The sequence below is a fragment of the Drosophila suzukii genome, chromosome 2L (assembly GCF_043229965.1).
Source record: "Drosophila suzukii chromosome 2L, CBGP_Dsuzu_IsoJpt1.0, whole genome shotgun sequence".
In the NCBI taxonomy this organism is placed as follows: Eukaryota; Metazoa; Arthropoda; class Insecta; order Diptera; family Drosophilidae; genus Drosophila; species Drosophila suzukii.
In genome coordinates, this window is record NC_092080.1 from 8144754 (window position 1) to 8161670 (window position 16917).

Genomic DNA, 16917 nt, shown 5'->3' on the forward strand with positions numbered 1-16917 from the left:
AGTTATAAAAAAGTTTTAATATTATAAGTGTTAAGGGATGTGACAAAAATATACCCTCTAGATAAGAAAAATACATACAAATACCCTATGATGAGACAAAAATAATCAAACATAAAACCCTTTGCACCTTTATATTTTTAAGGTACCCATACAAAATTTCGGTTTGCGTTAATTTTATAAATTTAAACGAGGATAGGAAATTTTTTTTTTAATTTGTATATATACTTTATATGAACATATAAATCTGCGTATATGCCTCAAGTTATTGTCAATATATGTCAATAGTTTAGAGGAAAAAATCGCCAAGTCATGTGAGAAATCCACAACCAACTTGTGCCCTATAAAAGACCTTTTCACCGGAATAACTTAATACTCCAGAAGTAACATCGCAAAAATGTTATCCAAATTTTTTCCGCTCATCAAGGAAAAGCCTTTAAACGAACATGTTCAATCGCGCGATGCTTTTATTTACCTGGAGAGGGTCATGTGGACCTTGGGATGGACAGAACCCTATGAAAAAAGGTAAATAATATCTATAAAAAATTGAGTAAATATAAATAATCTCCACATTAAGTAAATATAATTATTCTTTACATTTAAAGATGGGCAGCGGCTTACAAGGTATTTTGCGTTCTCACAACCATGGTATGCTTTATCTTGGTGCCGATATCGATTGTCGTGGAATATGTTCGTCGTTTCAAGAGTTTCTCGGCTGGCGAGTTCCTCAGTTCTCTTGAGATCGGGGTTAATATGTATGGATGCTCCTTTAAGAACACCTACACCTTGCTTGGTCAGAGGAAAGTGCGTAAAGCAAAACTGATACTGGATCGCCTGGACAAAAGATGCCTTCGGGATGAGGAGAAATCACTGGTGCATCGCTATGTGGCCCTAGGAAACTTTAGCTACGTCGTGTACCACACGTGTTACTGGGTCTTTGTGATCACAAACTTTATAGGTTTTTTGCTGATAGGTCATCATGCTTGGCGCATGTTCATTCCGCTGCTCAAGTCGGATGAACATTTCCTGATATCCAGTGTAGCGGAATTTTTGCTAATGCTCTACGTGGTGACCATGGCTCAGTGCTCGGATGTGTGTCCCACGGTCAGTATGTTAATGGCTCGGTGTCACATCCTCCTGCTCCAAAAACGGGTGTTGCGTCTTCGATCGGATCCGGGGAAAGAAGACGATGAGGACTTGGAGGAACTGGCCAAGTGCATCCAGGATCATCATTTGATATTGGAGTAAGCTGGTGGTTTTTATAGCTTCGATACTTCTAAAGATGGTACGATTACATTTATTATTAATGGACCTCAACTTTTAGCTATGTCAACACTCTGCGACCCGTCTTTTCGGGAGTCATTTTCGTGCAGTTCCTGCTGATTGGCGTGGTCTTGGGTCTCTCGATGATCAACGTAATGTTTTTCCTATCATTTTGGACCGGGCTCGGAACTTGCCTCTTTATGTTCGACGTTTGCATGGAGACATTTCCCTTCTGCTACCTCTGCAACATGATTATCGATGATTGCCAGGACCTCTCTGACAGTCTATTTCAATCAAATTGGACGTCTGCCAGCCGTCGCTACAAATCCACTTTGGTTTATTTCCTTCACAATCTACAGCAACCCATTATCCTCACGGCAGGTGGAGTTTTCCCGATTTGCATGCAAACAAACTTATCTGTAAGTTGAATCTGAATTTTCTTAGGAATTTATTTTAACTCATTGGCTTCTTTAAGATGGTTAAGCTGGCGTTTTCTGTCGTTACTATTATAAAGCAATTCAACTTAGCCGAAAAGTTTAAATAGGCAAACATTTCAAATCGATATAATCTTGTAACGAAATGAACTATGCATTACAATGGTACTAATAAAAATGTGTACGTACTTTGTAGAACTACGCAAAACTAATAAATAGCAATATCATTTACCTCAAGACAAAAAGATTGCCATTCTTTCCAAGATTAATTATACAATTCAGGCTGTGAATAAAGTTTAAGCCCCGTCGCTTCATCAGCATCCGGAAAAAATTTTAAATATTCCGATTAATTAACAAAACTGACAAAAGATTCTAGGGCACACCGACGGTTTGTCTCCTGCGAATGCATTTAATTCGCCTGTGTGCGGAGGTCCTTTTGTGTGCATATGTATCTGGATGTCTGTCCTCAACGTCAATGAGTCAATATTATTACGGTCGACGCTTCACGCTCGCCGTGAAATTGGCAAAAGGGGAAATGGCCGCAAAGCGCTGGCAAAAATGCTTTCAATTAATTAAACACCCGAAAAGCAAGGCTATAATGAGAATGCAATGTGCTGTGCAGGGAGCTCCAAAGAGATCCGTTTGGATGAGGGGAAGCCCCAGCGGTTCTATCGACCAACTCAATCAACAATGATGCCAATGCACAGGACACCCAACACACGAAGAAAAAAATTTTATAAAATTCGTTCCCATTTTAATATATTATTTTAAAATTTTTTTATTTTTACATTTGCAAGTAGGATATACAACTGAGGATTTTAATAAAGGTCCTACAAAATTAAAAGGATTATTTCATTTCTTGTAAAGGTGTCAGAAAGTATGCTGTGTCAAATATGATTCGTTTCTACGTATTCAAAATAGATCGTGGTTTACTTTTAAATACCTTTGTAAGCGGTTTTAAAAGCCTATATGGATTAACGTATTTCCATGTTATATATTTCAAAAGAAATTATCTTTTGAAAATACAGATAACTTATTAAAAATCGATTTATTGAATCCTAGATTTGGGTATGGTTATTAAAAAATAAGTTCGTTTCGTGTTTCATATGATTTATTTTACACTTAATAAAAAAAACTCCTAGAAATAATATTTAAAAATTTTAACGCAATCTTTTTGAAGAGTGCAAACTGTGGCCAGCAGGTCATTAATAATACAGATAATGTGTTTGGCGGCAATCATTTTTCGGATGCATTCCATAGCGGTGGCGTTGATTAACACCGCCAATGGTCAACGCAATGACAGACGAAAAGGCAATGATAGTGGTCAGTAAACGAGGGGCTTTCGGTTCGACATGGGACAATAAAGCGATACAAGCAAATTATTGTCGACTTTGGTAATGTTTCACTTGGTTAATGGCATGTTAATGTCCTGCTCGTTGAACGATGGAAGAAATGTTTTTCGGTTTCTCGGGAACACTGTATATCATAATTGCATTCCGATGAAAAGTAAATCGAGGAGTATGAAATCGACTTCTGCATGATGGGAAAACGGCATACTGGAATCAAGGTTGTGAATTATTAAATGCTTTGTGGGTTTTGCGGGGCAATACAAAATTTATACCGATAATTCTTTTAAAACTTTCATAAAGCGTCAAGTCATCTGAGACAACCACAACAGACAGGTTCCCTATAAAAGCCTTTTTTTTCTGACTAGCTAGATACTCCAGAAAATACTCCACGGACAAGATGTAAAGCAAAGTGTTTCGGTACATCAAAGAAAAAACATTGAACGAGCGTGTTCAATCGCGGGACGTTTTTATTTATTATTTTATTTATTTATTGCAAAAATCTCAAGTGTTTTGAAATTATTTAAAAAGGTGTCGAAGGGGTCGCCGTTAAATTCACTTTGCGAGATTTCGTTTTTTTCGTTGCATACTTTTAGGAACATTAATAGTTTACATATTATAATACTTTTTCTCTAAAGATGGAGATATGTGGGCAACTTTTATGGTTGTTTTGATGTTCATCCTTCTGCCAATTTCAATGACCATCGAAGTACATTCAGCGGTTCAAGAGCTTTTCGGCTGGCGAGTTCCTCACTTCCCTTGAAATCGGGGTTAACATGTATGGAAGTTCCTTTAAGTGCGCTTTCACCATGATTGGCTACAAGAAAAGGCAGGAAGAGAATATTGGATTTGCTGGACAAGAGATGCATTTGGGATGAGGAGAGGTCCATAGTTCATCGTTATGTGGCTTTTGGAAACTTTCTTGATATCATGTAACACATATTTTACTCCAGCTTTGTGGTCATGAACTTTCCGTATTTTCCGCTGAAGGGACGCCATGCCTGTCGAATGTATTTTCCCCTGATCGACTCCGATGAGCAATTCTTTACCTCTAGCATCTGTGATCTGTGCACGGATGTCTGTCCTTTGGTATCCATGCATATCCATAACCTTCTTAAAAATCGACTGAGAAATCTCAGATCGAAGCCGGGAAAAGATGATGATGAGTACTTGAAGGACCTAACTAAGTGCATACGGGATCATCGTTTGATATTGGAGTACGATATAACTACCTTATTTCGATTATATTTGGATTTTACTTTTGAAGTTTGTGTTTTGAAATTAATCTTAATATTGTAAGACTGTTCCTTTCTTTAAATATGTCAACGCTTTGAGACCCGTCTTTTCAGGCACCATTTTAGTGCAGTTCCTTTTGATCGGAACAGTACTGGGTTTCTTGATGATCAACTTGATGTTCCTCTCAACATTTTGCACCGGAGTCGCTTTCTGTGCAATATGATTATAGATGATTGCCAGGACCTCGCTGACTGTCTATTTCAATCAAACTGGATGGCTGCTATCCGTCGCTACAAGTCCACTTTGGTTTACTTCCTTCATAATCTGCAGCAGCCCATTATCCGCACGGCAGGTGGTGTTTTCCCGATTTGCGAGCAAACAAATCTGGCTGTGGGTTTCAACAATTTTAATTTATATATATATTTTAATTAAGTGCTTTATTTAAGATGTTGAAATATGTTTTTTCTGTGGTCACGATCATCAAGCAATTTAATTTGGCCGAGCAGTTTCAATTAAACGAGAGAATCTAAATTTAATTCTAAAAACGTTCATTAGGAAATGCAATGGTGTTCTAAGTGTGAATTTATGCTCAGTTTTCAAACCTTGCTCTTAAATTTGTATTTGATATTTGCATTAGCAAATAAAATCTGAATCTAAAAAAAATAAACCGCCATTCGATTATTAGACTGCGGGATGATGAGAACTTTTTGAGTGGACTTGGTGTAAAGTTAAGTGGGTTGATTTCAAAAGTAATTCCATCAAGATAGATAATCCTTTATAATGATACAATCTTGCATTACAATTCTTAAATCTCGAAACGCTAAAAATAAGAGCTCTATCGCATCCCGCATTAATTTACTCCGTTCCAAAAGCTCGACAATAAAGCGCGATTTAAAGTTGGGTCAGTAAATCTACTGCAACTATCTCCCTCGCACAGGATGGCGCCTGGGGCGTGCTGTCTCTTTCCCGCCGCTGTCCACTTAATAAAGTGCAAACAGGCAAGTGATTATTTCACAGCTATTGTTCGAAAAAAGGATGCGGATGCGGATGCGGGCTGGGCCGAAAAGGGGCGTGGTCTGGGGGGCGGGGGCAACAAAGGGATTTGCGTTATAACCAAAGAAACGAAGCAGAACACCCGAAACATATAAAAGCAGCAAAAAACACAATAACAAGGACGAGGAGCGCGGAAAAATTGTGCAGCGCGAATAAAAAATGTAACTAAGAAAATGTATACAATGGTGTGAAAGAGGGAGATGGGTAGATGGCAGTGAGATGGGTCAACTGCAGGAGAAATTTACGAGCTGCTTTATTGCACTCACACAAACACACGGAAATGGTCACGCACACACTCGCACAGGACATTCATGTCCTTTTTCGCACACCCTCCATTGCAGATTTCACTTTCACTTTCCTTTTGAAATTCCCTTTGAGCCTTGTTCAATTTATACAGTTTACGAGTATAATCTTTAACACACCTTGAATGTAATTGTGTTAACTAATTAATAATTCCTGTATTTGAGAATCCCAAGCAGTAAAGGAACTTTAGATTACATAATTGCGCTGAATTTTATTCTGATATAGACATATTCTTTTATTTATTAATAAAAAATAATTTGAACTTCCTATATTAAAAAATCCAAACCAATCTTAAATTCGAATGCCAGATATGTTGCATACTTTTAGACACCATCTTGTGATTTTGGAAAAGCCTTTCTTATTTGAGTAGTTCAAAAACTGCAAGCTGCTTAAATCCATCATTAGACTAATGTCACTGGGCATTAGACATCCTGCGTTATGCAATTTTTGGATGCCATATTTCGACTAAACCTTCCAAGGTCGGAATCCCAAAAAAAAGCTTATAAATTAGCGTTCATCATCAATCAAATGCCGGGTTAGCTGCTCCAGTCGAGGTCAATGGGGTGTACTGCTGACGCTAATTGCAATTTGTGGTTTCAGCCAACTGCAGGAGGAGCATCAGCAACAAGCCCTATATATGTGCACAACATCGAACATCGTTTGCATTCGAGGAGCCCGATGATGGATTTTGGCCTGTAGTGCCGCGAAGCCAAAAAACCGCATCGACATCATCGCCATCTTCTCCCTATTCCAGGCAGTTCGATTGAAGCCAGTTCGAGACTATGTACATATGTAGTTCTCAACCCCTCAGAAACCAGGTAAACTCAATCAGCAGTGGCAGAGGTAGCCAGGTAGCCGACATCAGGTGCGCATATTCAAATCAAGTGTTTAGTGTGGCCTCGGGGTCGCATTGCGACCTCCTGCTTAAGGATTCTGCCTGCCTCGTGTGTTTTCTTTGATCTACAGCCTTTAAATGTATTTCGAGGAACTCGTATAAAATATTCAATAATTTCTTTCATAGGAATATCATTACAATTCGGGCAGGTAATAGGAAGGATGTGTTCTAGTATGCAAGGTTGAGGAATTGAAAGTATAGGTTTACTTTGAATAAAAAAAATCCATTAAATATATATTATATTATTTTTCTGTAGAATTTTTAATAAATACATATTGAATACAAATCCTTGGTTGAATGGAAATCCATCAGTACCCATTTTCAAGTGACTTGCATTTTGGCTTAACTTACTTTAGCCTCCGTTTTTAATTAATAAGTGGTAAATTCTTCATATGTCTCACGGATTTCTTTTCCCATAAAACAAAGTTATTTTTATTCTCCCTCTCAACCGATAAATATCGTTTAACTTATAAATATAAAAACAAGCGAGTGGATAGTCAGAAAGTGGCCCAGTCATGGCAGCTGGCTGCCAAAGGAAGTCATGACTGTGGGATCCTCGTTCTCTGACTTTGCACCTCTTTGCCGAGTCCAAGTCAAGACAAGTCCTGCTCCTTTATTCAAGCAGTATTTGTGGCATTTGAGGCATGCGGCACACGCTGCGTATGAGCTATTTTCTTAACCCAGCTCCAGTCGCTTCCTTTAACCTTTTGGCTTTTCTTTTGTTCGTTATGTCTGAGTGAATGTGCGCCATGTGAGGCATGTGGGGCATGCAATGTCTCCCTCTTGGCCCCTTCCCATCTTATTGAAAGCATCTGTGAGTTATTTTTATAGAGCTACTTTATGCCCCTTCATCTGTGGGTGAAAATTCGAGCCACAAGTATGTGGCACAAAAATGTGCCATCAACTTGGCTGGCTACTTTTATTTATAAGTAAGAAAAGCCTATTTAAAGAAAAGTATTTTAGATGCTTCCGCCTTATCGGATATTAGGGAGAGCACACTTAATAAGCTTAGGAAGAAATGGCTAATTTTATGGGATATAAGCAAGTATTAGGAATGGGCTAATTATAAATTTCTTTTAACTGAAAAGTTTATTATATGCTGTATTGATTTTTCTTTAGGATTATACATTTATAAATATACCATTAAATTCTTTCCAAAATAAAAAAGACCAAGATTGATTTTAAAAAGCTATTCCACTCTATTTTGGTTTATCAAATGCAATTATTTCTTAAAAACAAAAGCGCTAACCACTTTATATCATTACTCAAGGACCTCTAATTTAGTTCTGTGCCATAATTTATAGCTTGTTAGAAGTAGTAATCAAATTGCTTTTGAGCGCCTCAATCTAGACAAATTACCCGGCCACTCATCTATTTTAGTTTTTTAATTAAAGCCAAGAACGAAGGCTGCAGCCCCGGGAATTGTGGGAGTGGATCGGGAATGGGTATGGGTATATAGGGACGGGATCGGGGATGTCCCAAAACATTCGCCAGACGCATCGGACATAAATCAAGTGAACGAGAACGGGTCCGACATGGACATGGCAGGACAACAAATCTAACAAAGCTGCTGGCCCGGCTTCGATAGTACTTTTCCCTGTTCCCTTGGCCATACAGAAATTTGTGAATTGCAGTTGGCCAGAATCAAGAAGGGGGATTCATGGGGGCGTTTTCCAAGCCCTGGGTAAAGGCAAAGTTTTTGGCGTAGAACTAACGAGCATCAGTGTAAACTGTCGTCGCTGCTGTCGTCGTCGATGGTTGTTGTTGCCCTGTCGCCGTTGCAGTTGCAGTTGCCTTTCTTGTTATTTTACCAAATTCTCATTAAACTTCAAAAATTGTATACAAAGTTTGCAGAAAGCTGGCATTAGTCGGTGGGATCAAAGCCATGTCAAAATTGTGCATAGCTAATACGTTCTGGATTTTGATACAATTATAAATATTAATTGCTTTTATGGAGTTGGATGATCTGAATAAATTAGTTAGAAGGAAGGCAAAGTGTAACAGAATCGTTATTGTTTATATCATTATTTAATAACAGTTCTCTAAACAATTTAAGACCATTAAAAGTCTAAGAGTATGCTGCAAAAATATTTTCGCTATTTATCCTGTTCTCTTTTGGCCCGAAAATATATCATAGCATACTTTTAAGCAACAACTCTGTATATTTTAACAAAACCAATTATTACTTTATGGTATTCAGTTGGATTTCTTTTTCATAAGAATATAATTTCTTAATAATACAACCTACTTTTTCTCTCAGTGCAAGTCCCATTTATTTTCATGTTTAAATGTTTGTGATATTTTCGGTTCATTTAGAAGACAACGATATCCCTTTGTAATGGCCTCCCGAGTCCTAAGCATTCAACTGACGTCAACTTGTTCCTTTTAGCCAAAGCATTCCCACTGGTCCAATGCCCTACAATACACCACATCCGTAAAGTTCTAGCTGGAAAAATCGCTCCAACTTTTGTTTTACGCACAGTGCCTTTTGTCTTTGGCAAAATATTCACGAGAGACGGCAGCCGAAAAGTATGCAACTACACACAATGCAACGAGAAATCGCAGCTGCAGGCGAAATGGGAGATGGGTCCTTCTTTTCGTCCTGGGGCGTGTTGTAAGCAAACTTTTGCAACATTTATCTTCGTTATTATGACGCTCGAATGTGCTATCAGCGGGAAAGTGGAGCGGCTGCTTAATATTTGGCCAGGCAACGGAAATGCATAAAGGCTAAAGCAAAGGACGATGGGAATGAGAATAAGAAGAATGTCCTTAATGCCGCGATTCCACTACTTTACTTCCCCTTCTTTCCTTCTCCAGACGCGCGAGTGTCCAAAAATGTTATAAGTTGTCAAACGCGCTGCGCTGGCGGGCGAAGAATTTCCGGTGATGCATTCGTTATTTATTTCCGGTACGAAAGGAGAGATTTTAAAAATAAATAATATTCTATATGTAAAATAAAATTTTTTTTTTATTATTTTAGCAAAGAAAAACTAAACAAAATATTTTATAAAAAAATGTGGACTTAGATATTCGAATTTTTTAATAATTAAGTTTGAATACAGATATAAAAACTAATTAAAAATATTTTAAAAACAGTTATTTTGCATAAAAAATATTTTAAATATTATTGTCAAATTCCAGGATGAAAAAATGTTACAAATTAAATGATTTATTCACTATTGCTTGAAGTCATAACTATAAATATATGTGAGGGATTTCAAATCAATCTAATAACCTATTTTTAATGAAAGAAAATTCAAGAATGAGTTTTTGGATTTAATGGATTTTTTTTATCGCATCTCTGCAGGGACGAATATCCTTTGCCATCGCTGCATTTGGCAATATCGTGGCACACAATATCCCAGCTGCGAAGGAGACAGTGCAACTCGGCAGTTGGCAAACGGGAAGGCAGTGGCAACTTTTTCCTGCACTTAATTAGTTTGGGCATAAGTGGAGCAGAAAAAGTTGGTGGCCAAGACGGTGGGAGTGGGTGCAGAGGAGGCCTTGTCCTCCAGTGGGTTTGTCAACTGTCCTCGAGTCCTTCCTATTTTGTCCTCCCTTTGGCTGTTTTGTGTGCGTTCGCAGCTAAGGAAATTGCCCCATAAATGTTCATTACCCAAGCTGGGTTTGTGTGTTTTTCGGGTTCCGAATTTGGATGGATTTTGTATGGCGACATGTGCGCAATTTCCCCCATTTCCCAAGCCGAAAATTACGCTGCATTCGTACAGGAAATGTTGTGCAATAAATTTCTGTTTAATTTTGTGGGGGGAAGGAGTAGAGGAATGCAAAAAAGGATTTTTCCACTCCTTTGTATGGCCCAACACTCCACGGTTCGTTTTCCAAATTACCTAAGTCCTAATCAGTGCCTATTAATCATACGCACAGTTGGTCACATTTTGTCCAACAAATTTTCTTTCAGTATCAGCTAATGGTGGCATTTCCTGTATCCCGACCCCACGACCTCATTCTCATTCTCGGCCACGAAGAGAAACACACAAACATCTCGCATACGCGCAGCAATTCAAAAATATTAAGTGCCGCAGTTAGGCAAGTACTTAGTGGCAACAACACAGGAGGAGAAGGCGTCCAAATGCCAGTCAAACAATGTGCAAACAATGGAAACCGAGCCGAAAGAAAAGCTGAAGGCACGCCTGAAAATGAACCCGCAAAATATGGCTCACAAATAGGGGAATCGACTGGGAGAGGGGGGGAATAAACTGGGGGATAGAGGGTAGTGGGGTCTAAAGATAACCCAACAGAGATGAACGCGTGCGAAAAAGTTTTGAACGGGAAAATAGTGACCTATACACTACCTTGTACGTTTACCAATCCGATCCTTAGAAGTCCGTTTGTTCTTACTACTATTGCCATATTTTTTGAGGGTGGCTTTTTTATTTATGCACAAAATTAAAGCTAACCAAAGAGTATTATATTTTTGATTTTTCCATTTAAAATATGCTTAGAACATTACTGTGACTGCTGTCTTCCCAATTAAAGTCTAACATACTAAGGGTCAATTTCTCAATGTCCTGTTAAGGACTGTCGGAGTTATAATACCTCCAGTTCCAGAGTTTTTACACTCAGAAAAAAAATCAAGTATTTCGTGCTTGAACCTAGTATTTTCGGTGTCAAAACTTCGCCAAGCATGGAAAATACAGAACCAAAGAACAAAATACTTCTTTCAAGCACGAATTTTCAAGTCCGCAAATTCTTGGTTTCAGTACGACTCAAGAACGCTGAGGATTAAAATCAAGTATGGAGCTTTCTCAAAACAATAATAAAGTATTCTTAAGTCTAGACATATATATACTTGAAATAAGTGCGATTTATTAATAAATTAAGAAAATTTTAGGCTTGATTTAAGCACAAACAATTACTAAACCCAGTAAATTATACTCTTGAAGCTAGAGTAAAAATACTAAGTTCAAGAATATTTCATTTTTAAATTAAGACAATATACATTTTAAGTTAAGCAGGAATAATTATTATATTAAGATCACATCATGCCAGACCTAAGAACTGTTAGTTCTTAATACCGGATCCCCCATTCTTAAAACAAGGTATGGTAAAACTCAATTTCAGAAACATTTATACGCTTAGGAAGTTATTGTTTTGGTTTACATTTTATTGTACATGTTTACTTTACAGTTGATACATACGCTTAAGAAGCTATTGTTTTGATATTCATTTTATTTTACATTTTTATTTTACATTTTCTATATACGCTTAAGAAGCTGTTGTTTTGGCTTAAATTTTATTTCACATGTTTATTGTTTCTATATATACTTAAATTTAAGATACGATTTTCTATTGTTTATTGTATAAATTAAATTAAAATTCGTTGATCTCACAATCGAAAAGACCAACTACAATAATAATAGGTTGTAATTTAAGACCCGAACTGTAATACTTGTTTATGACTCGGTCCAATTGAATATCTAAGTCATTAATAGTTACTAGTCTCAGCACGAAACTCTCCTGCGCGTCCAGTATTGTAGCCTTTCTTGTACATTTTCCATCTTCATTCTTGAAGGGGGCTGATGAGGGCAAAACAGCATTCAGCAATGTGGCGATTATGAAGTCCTGGGCATCTGTTATATTAGAATAGTTTATTATTATATATTTATAATACAAATAAAAGGTATAGTATTCGCTTTGTCAAAAAAGCGGGTATAAATATGATTAGTATTAGTATAAAAACAGTATTAGTATAAAAACAGTGAATCACAAAATAAATTCAAACTTTTCTATGCTTAGTTATTAAATAACAAGAAATGTTAAGCTTACCTATGTTGGTGCAGTTTTTAACAAGCAAGAGTTGGGCTTTGCAATGTTCATTAATGATGTTGTCTTCGTAATAACACATTTTTTTTGCCGAAATTCTTGCTACTTTGAAAGCAAATGAAAACCTTTTCCAGGATACATAAGGTCGAAATCAATATCAATCTTGAAAAACAAAAATATATTTTTAAAATGTTAAAGACAAGAAAAAAAGTTAACTTCGGCAAGCCGAAGTTTGTATACTTTTGCAGTTATAAGAAATAATCAATGTTAGTAACACAATGTTAAATTTTTAAGGATTGTTGCTAGAAGCGGACGGACAGGCGGACATGGCTAGATCGACTCGTCTAGTGATGCTGATCAAGAATATATACTTTATGGGGTCTGAAACCTCTATTATACCCTCTGCAAGGGTATAAAAATAAATATATATTTTTTTAAAATTAAATTCTAAATAAGAAAAGCAAATCAAATTATTTATAGCATTATGTTTTTACCTTAACGTTTATCTGGCTTGGGAGAACAAAACATATTTCCTCTAGCAAGGTTTGGAAATCTGGAACGCTAATGTAATGTTTTCGAGCATGGCCTCTTCTATTATAACAGAAATAAGTTCGTCCCGAAGCATTTGGGGAAGATAAAGATGAGTCTCTTCGTGTTCCAAAATCTTCATGCCCTTTTGAGACTCATTAAGTAAGGAGTGCAAACATATTCAAAATGAACTTTAGGGGAGCCTTGATGTCTGGCTTGACAAAAGAGGGTAGTGGCGCAATTTGGTCTTCATCTCCACCCTGCAAATTAAAAATACTTTAAACCCTATTCTTGAACTATTTGGCTAATAACGTACCTCAGACTCCTTCCATCTGAAGAGTTTTTGTCTAAACTCTATGCGCAGACCTAATGGAGGCACTGCCTCCTTAATGTCATCGGCGTTCATGTATTTTAGCTGCTCGATGTTTACTTTTGCAGCTAAGTTGATGCGCATAAATATCTAAATTTATGTAAATATGTAAGTAAAGTAAAAATATAGGTTTAATTGATGATATTGACAAGGGAGTTAAAGTTTATGAACATACACATATTATTAGCTGGCGTCTCAACTAAGCTAAAGATACGGAATGGTAATACATAATATTCATACATAGCTGTAAAACATTGTGTGTGTGTGTATATACATATTTGTGTGCGTGTGTACTTTTTGCGATTCAGAAACGCATTCCTGCCCTATTTGCTTTATAAATTATAAAATATGTCTTAACTTTAAATATGTATATAAAATGTACATAAATACGTTTGTAATAAGCGGTAATAACATTTCCAGAATCTCAGAAATTCTGTAATGGGTTCTTTCACAAATAACTGTAAGCACGTGTTTCACGCGTAAAAAGAGCATACGTACAAACAAGTGTACATATATATAATTTTGCCGATATTCGGCGACATTCCGTTTACATAAAAAATAGGAATAGAAACACACCCGGACCTTTTTCAAGAAAAAATGTAATTCCACGAAATTTGATAACTGTGCTGACCAGTACGCCACTAGTCGGCGTTTCTATTCCTATTTTTTATGTAAACGGAATGTCGCCGAATATCGGCAAAATTATATATATGTATGTACACTTGTTTGTACGTATGCTCTTTTTACGCGTGAAACACGTGCTTACAGTTATTTGTGAAAGAACCCATTACAGAATTTCTGAGATTCTGGAAATGTTATTACCGCTTATTACAAACGTATTTATGTACATTTTATATACATATTTAAAGTTAAGACATATTTTATAATTTATAAAGCAAATAGGGCAGGAATGCGTTTCTGAATCGCAAAAAGTACACACGCACACACATGTGTATATACACACACACAATGTTTTACCGCTATATATTAATATTACAATTGCACCAAAAAGCGCGTGCTTTTCTTACCTGTTAGAAATGTATGCACTTCCTCAATTTCCATTTTTTTTAAAAGTTTATATAGAGGATCCTCTCCACGTTCTTCTTCAGCCATTTTGATCATTTTTGGTTTCACTTATGTATGTTGTATGTTCACTTCAATTTTATTCACAGTGCCGCGAAAACGCTTAAGTCAATTGAGACGCTTATAAGACAAGTGTGACCGTTTCAAGATTTTAGAAAGAACGGCGAGAACGTCAAGAAATCCAAAAGCTACGGTCAGCCGATTAAAATTTAACATTCATTAAAATGAAAAAAAATCTTTTTAAATTGGCATTTCAAAATGCTAGCCATAAATGTATGTAACTTTTTTTAAATCAAATAATTTTATAGTCTAATCGTACCCTTTATCGAAGAAGAAGATTTTTACACCCTTTGAGAAAAATTAATATTTTTACCTTATTAAATTAATTGCAAGTATATAAGGATGTTTCCAGTTATTACCTGTCCCAAATTTTTTAACCAGAACTTAATTTTTTTTTTCAAATAAACTTGCCAAGCAATGTTTGTGCTATTATTAAGTTCTATTCGGTCTTGAACTAAATATTATAAGTCTTAATTTGAATACTTCTGTACTTCATTTAAGAATTTTTTCTGCTTGATCTTATTTGAATCCAAATTGTACTCAATTTAAGAATTTTTCAGTACGAACGTTCTCAAAAAGTTCAGCATTAAATCGTTCTTAAGTCAAGGCTGTTTGTACTTCTTTTTAGCGCGGCGTTTTTCCCTGAGTGTAGTTATATAAAACATAATATGATCTTGAGAAGCTAAACTATTCCTTAAAGCAATTTAACATCGTCAGAAACCTTTATATATTGAGAAATCAGTCTCTTAACTGCTGGTTTATTTGAAGGTTATGAACACCTACCCGATAGCCGACTTTTACAAATATCTCAATGTGTTCTAGAGTGACCATATATGGAAAAGAAAATAGTAAAATTTACGATTTTGGTCAAATTATATGGGGAGGATGAATACGTAGCCCATAACCTAGTCACGTGGCCATCTCGAACTGACAGCTCTAAAAGAGGAGGACCAGCAGACCAAACCAATTGAGACGGCAGCTTGGGAAGCAGCATCCAGGGCTGTTTTGGGGGCAACGTTTGTCGGAACTGTCACATTAAAATGGATGATTTATTTGCGCCCCTAATTTATTGCGCCACAGTCACCGGCCGCATTTCGTTTCAGAGCAGGCAGGATATTGAGTACGCGTAATGCATGAGCGAGTGAACGCTGGAACGTGGAAATGGGCAGTGGCGGGAAAATGGGGAATTGTGGAATGGGAACAGGACCAACGAACTGTCAGCAGGAAGGTTAACCGGAAGTGGAGGGTGTGGCAAGTGGCAGTGGGGCTAATATAATGAATTTTACACGACACCAGCGCACTTGGCACTTAATAATCGCATTAGGGTGCTAAGCAGCTCGATGACAGGGCGGAACGGAAGGAAAACCGCAAACCGGGGGAATCCCCAAACCCCCAACTTCCGTTTCGTTCCGCTTTGTTCCGTTCCCCAGTTTCTTATCGGCTTCATAATGTTTTATTGTCTTGCTTATTGCCACAAATGAGCGGATACCTTTGTGTCCTTTGTTGTGGGGTTCTTTATTCGTCCGTTCAAATGCCTAATGCTGATTATAAAAATAAGGATTCACGAGTAAGTGAATGGGCAAGTGATAAGGACAGGTGTCTGCAATTTACCCCAAGGGTCAGTTCATTGAATGGTCACAATAAACGAGAAAATAATGTAAGAGATTGAGGAGGAATTACCTTATTACGCAAGACATTCAAGTTACTGAGATATAGAAATCTTTCTACTTTACAATATTTATAAGACTGTTTATATTTTGTTTGCTATAAAATAAACCAAAAACCTTTTCCTTTTACAACACTTTAAACCAAAGGAAATGTGTCAGATGAACTGCAACAAATAAGATTTCCCTTTGAAGATATTGTATCTCCTCAGTATACATTTCCCTTAAGAATCTTTGTCGGCTTCTTCTAATTTTCACCTGGCAGCATTGACAGCAAACAGCAAATAGGGAAAAGTGAAAGAGACAACTGTCCAAGCGAAGAAAGAGAGCCAAGGGAAAGCTCATCAGTTGACACCTCATATCCTTTGAACATTTTCCAATCGAAGGACTCAGCTTGCCTTGGTCCATTAGAAATATTGCGCGCCCTTCGTTCAATTTCTTTATTACAAAAATCCCTCGATTCCTTTTTATTTGTTTTGCTATTTCGAATTTCTTTCTCTGTTGCATTTTGTAAGTAAAATGGAGAAGAGCCAGAGGACCTGGCCCAAGACCAGGTGAAGTCGTGATTGAAAAACACTGATAGACTCTGTAAATAGATGAAATGCTGCCCCAGATGTACACCAATATGTGGGGAAAAGTGGGAAGTGGCTGCCACATCGCCTATTCAATTGGCCCTTCGCATTGCACTTTTCGAATTTAATCGAGTGAATGGCGTCACAAAGCAGCAAATCGAAATTGAAGTTTTTCTAGATTCTTTTTAGCCATTTTGTGCAATGCGACTTGACTTTCTTTAAAGGGTGTGATGGAATGGATATTGCGATTACATTGATATATTTTTATTATGTACAAAATAAAGTGAGGAGGAAACCGATTTGATAAAATATTTTTAGATACAATATTC

General features: G+C 36.9%; 2 protein-coding genes and 1 pseudogene across 3 annotated transcripts; 2 read left to right on the top strand and 1 right to left on the bottom strand.

The window, feature by feature from the left end:
* The first annotated feature begins 377 nt into the window (after positions 1–377).
* On the top strand, positions 378–1959 carry LOC108019602 (odorant receptor 22a-like). Its single transcript, XM_017087461.4, has 4 exons — positions 378–522; positions 603–1241; positions 1322–1679; positions 1736–1959. Exons 1-4 carry the CDS (start codon positions 395–397, stop codon positions 1802–1804), a joined length of 1194 nt encoding a protein of 397 aa, XP_016942950.3. The 5' UTR covers positions 378–394; the 3' UTR covers positions 1805–1959.
* A 1578-nt stretch (positions 1960–3537) lies between these two features.
* LOC108010173 (odorant receptor 22a-like) lies at positions 3538–4872 on the top strand (annotated as a pseudogene).
* Positions 4873–11631: 6759 nt separating this feature from the next.
* Positions 11632–14444, bottom strand: LOC139352585 (uncharacterized). Of its 2 annotated transcripts, none has more exons than XM_070995250.1 (5): positions 14238–14444; positions 13156–13277; positions 12806–13099; positions 12315–12473; positions 11632–12118 (listed from the first exon to the last, which is right to left on the bottom strand). In XM_070995250.1, the coding sequence occupies exons 1-3, from the start codon at positions 14329–14331 to the stop codon at positions 12998–13000; spliced, it is 318 nt and encodes a 105-aa protein (XP_070851351.1). In that variant the 5' UTR covers positions 14332–14444; the 3' UTR covers positions 11632–12118; positions 12315–12473; positions 12806–12997. The 2 variants fall into 2 exon arrangements, with proteins under 2 accessions (XP_070851351.1, XP_070851354.1); XM_070995253.1 differs by having other exon boundaries at positions 13156–13299; positions 14238–14439.
* Between the last annotated feature and the right edge of the window lie 2473 nt (positions 14445–16917).

Bases quoted from the DNA above. Each gene is read 5' to 3' on its own strand.
- LOC139352585 (XM_070995250.1), bottom strand. From the start codon at position 14,331: ATGATCAAAATGGCTGAAGAAGAACGTGGAGAGGATCCTCTATATAAA. The intron at 13,278-14,237 runs GTAAGAAAAGCA...GCATCAACTTAG, and splicing joins AGTGCATACATTTCTAACAG to CTGCAAAAGTAAACATCGAG. The intron at 13,100-13,155 runs GTACGTTATTAG...TTTAATTTGCAG, and splicing joins TCAGATGGAAGGAGTCTGAG to GGTGGAGATGAAGACCAAAT.
- LOC108019602 (XM_017087461.4), top strand. From the start codon at position 395: ATGTTATCCAAATTTTTTCCGCTCATCAAGGAAAAGCCTTTAAACGAA. The intron at 523-602 runs GTAAATAATATC...TTACATTTAAAG, and splicing joins ACAGAACCCTATGAAAAAAG to ATGGGCAGCGGCTTACAAGG. The intron at 1,680-1,735 runs GTAAGTTGAATC...GGCTTCTTTAAG, and splicing joins GCATGCAAACAAACTTATCT to ATGGTTAAGCTGGCGTTTTC.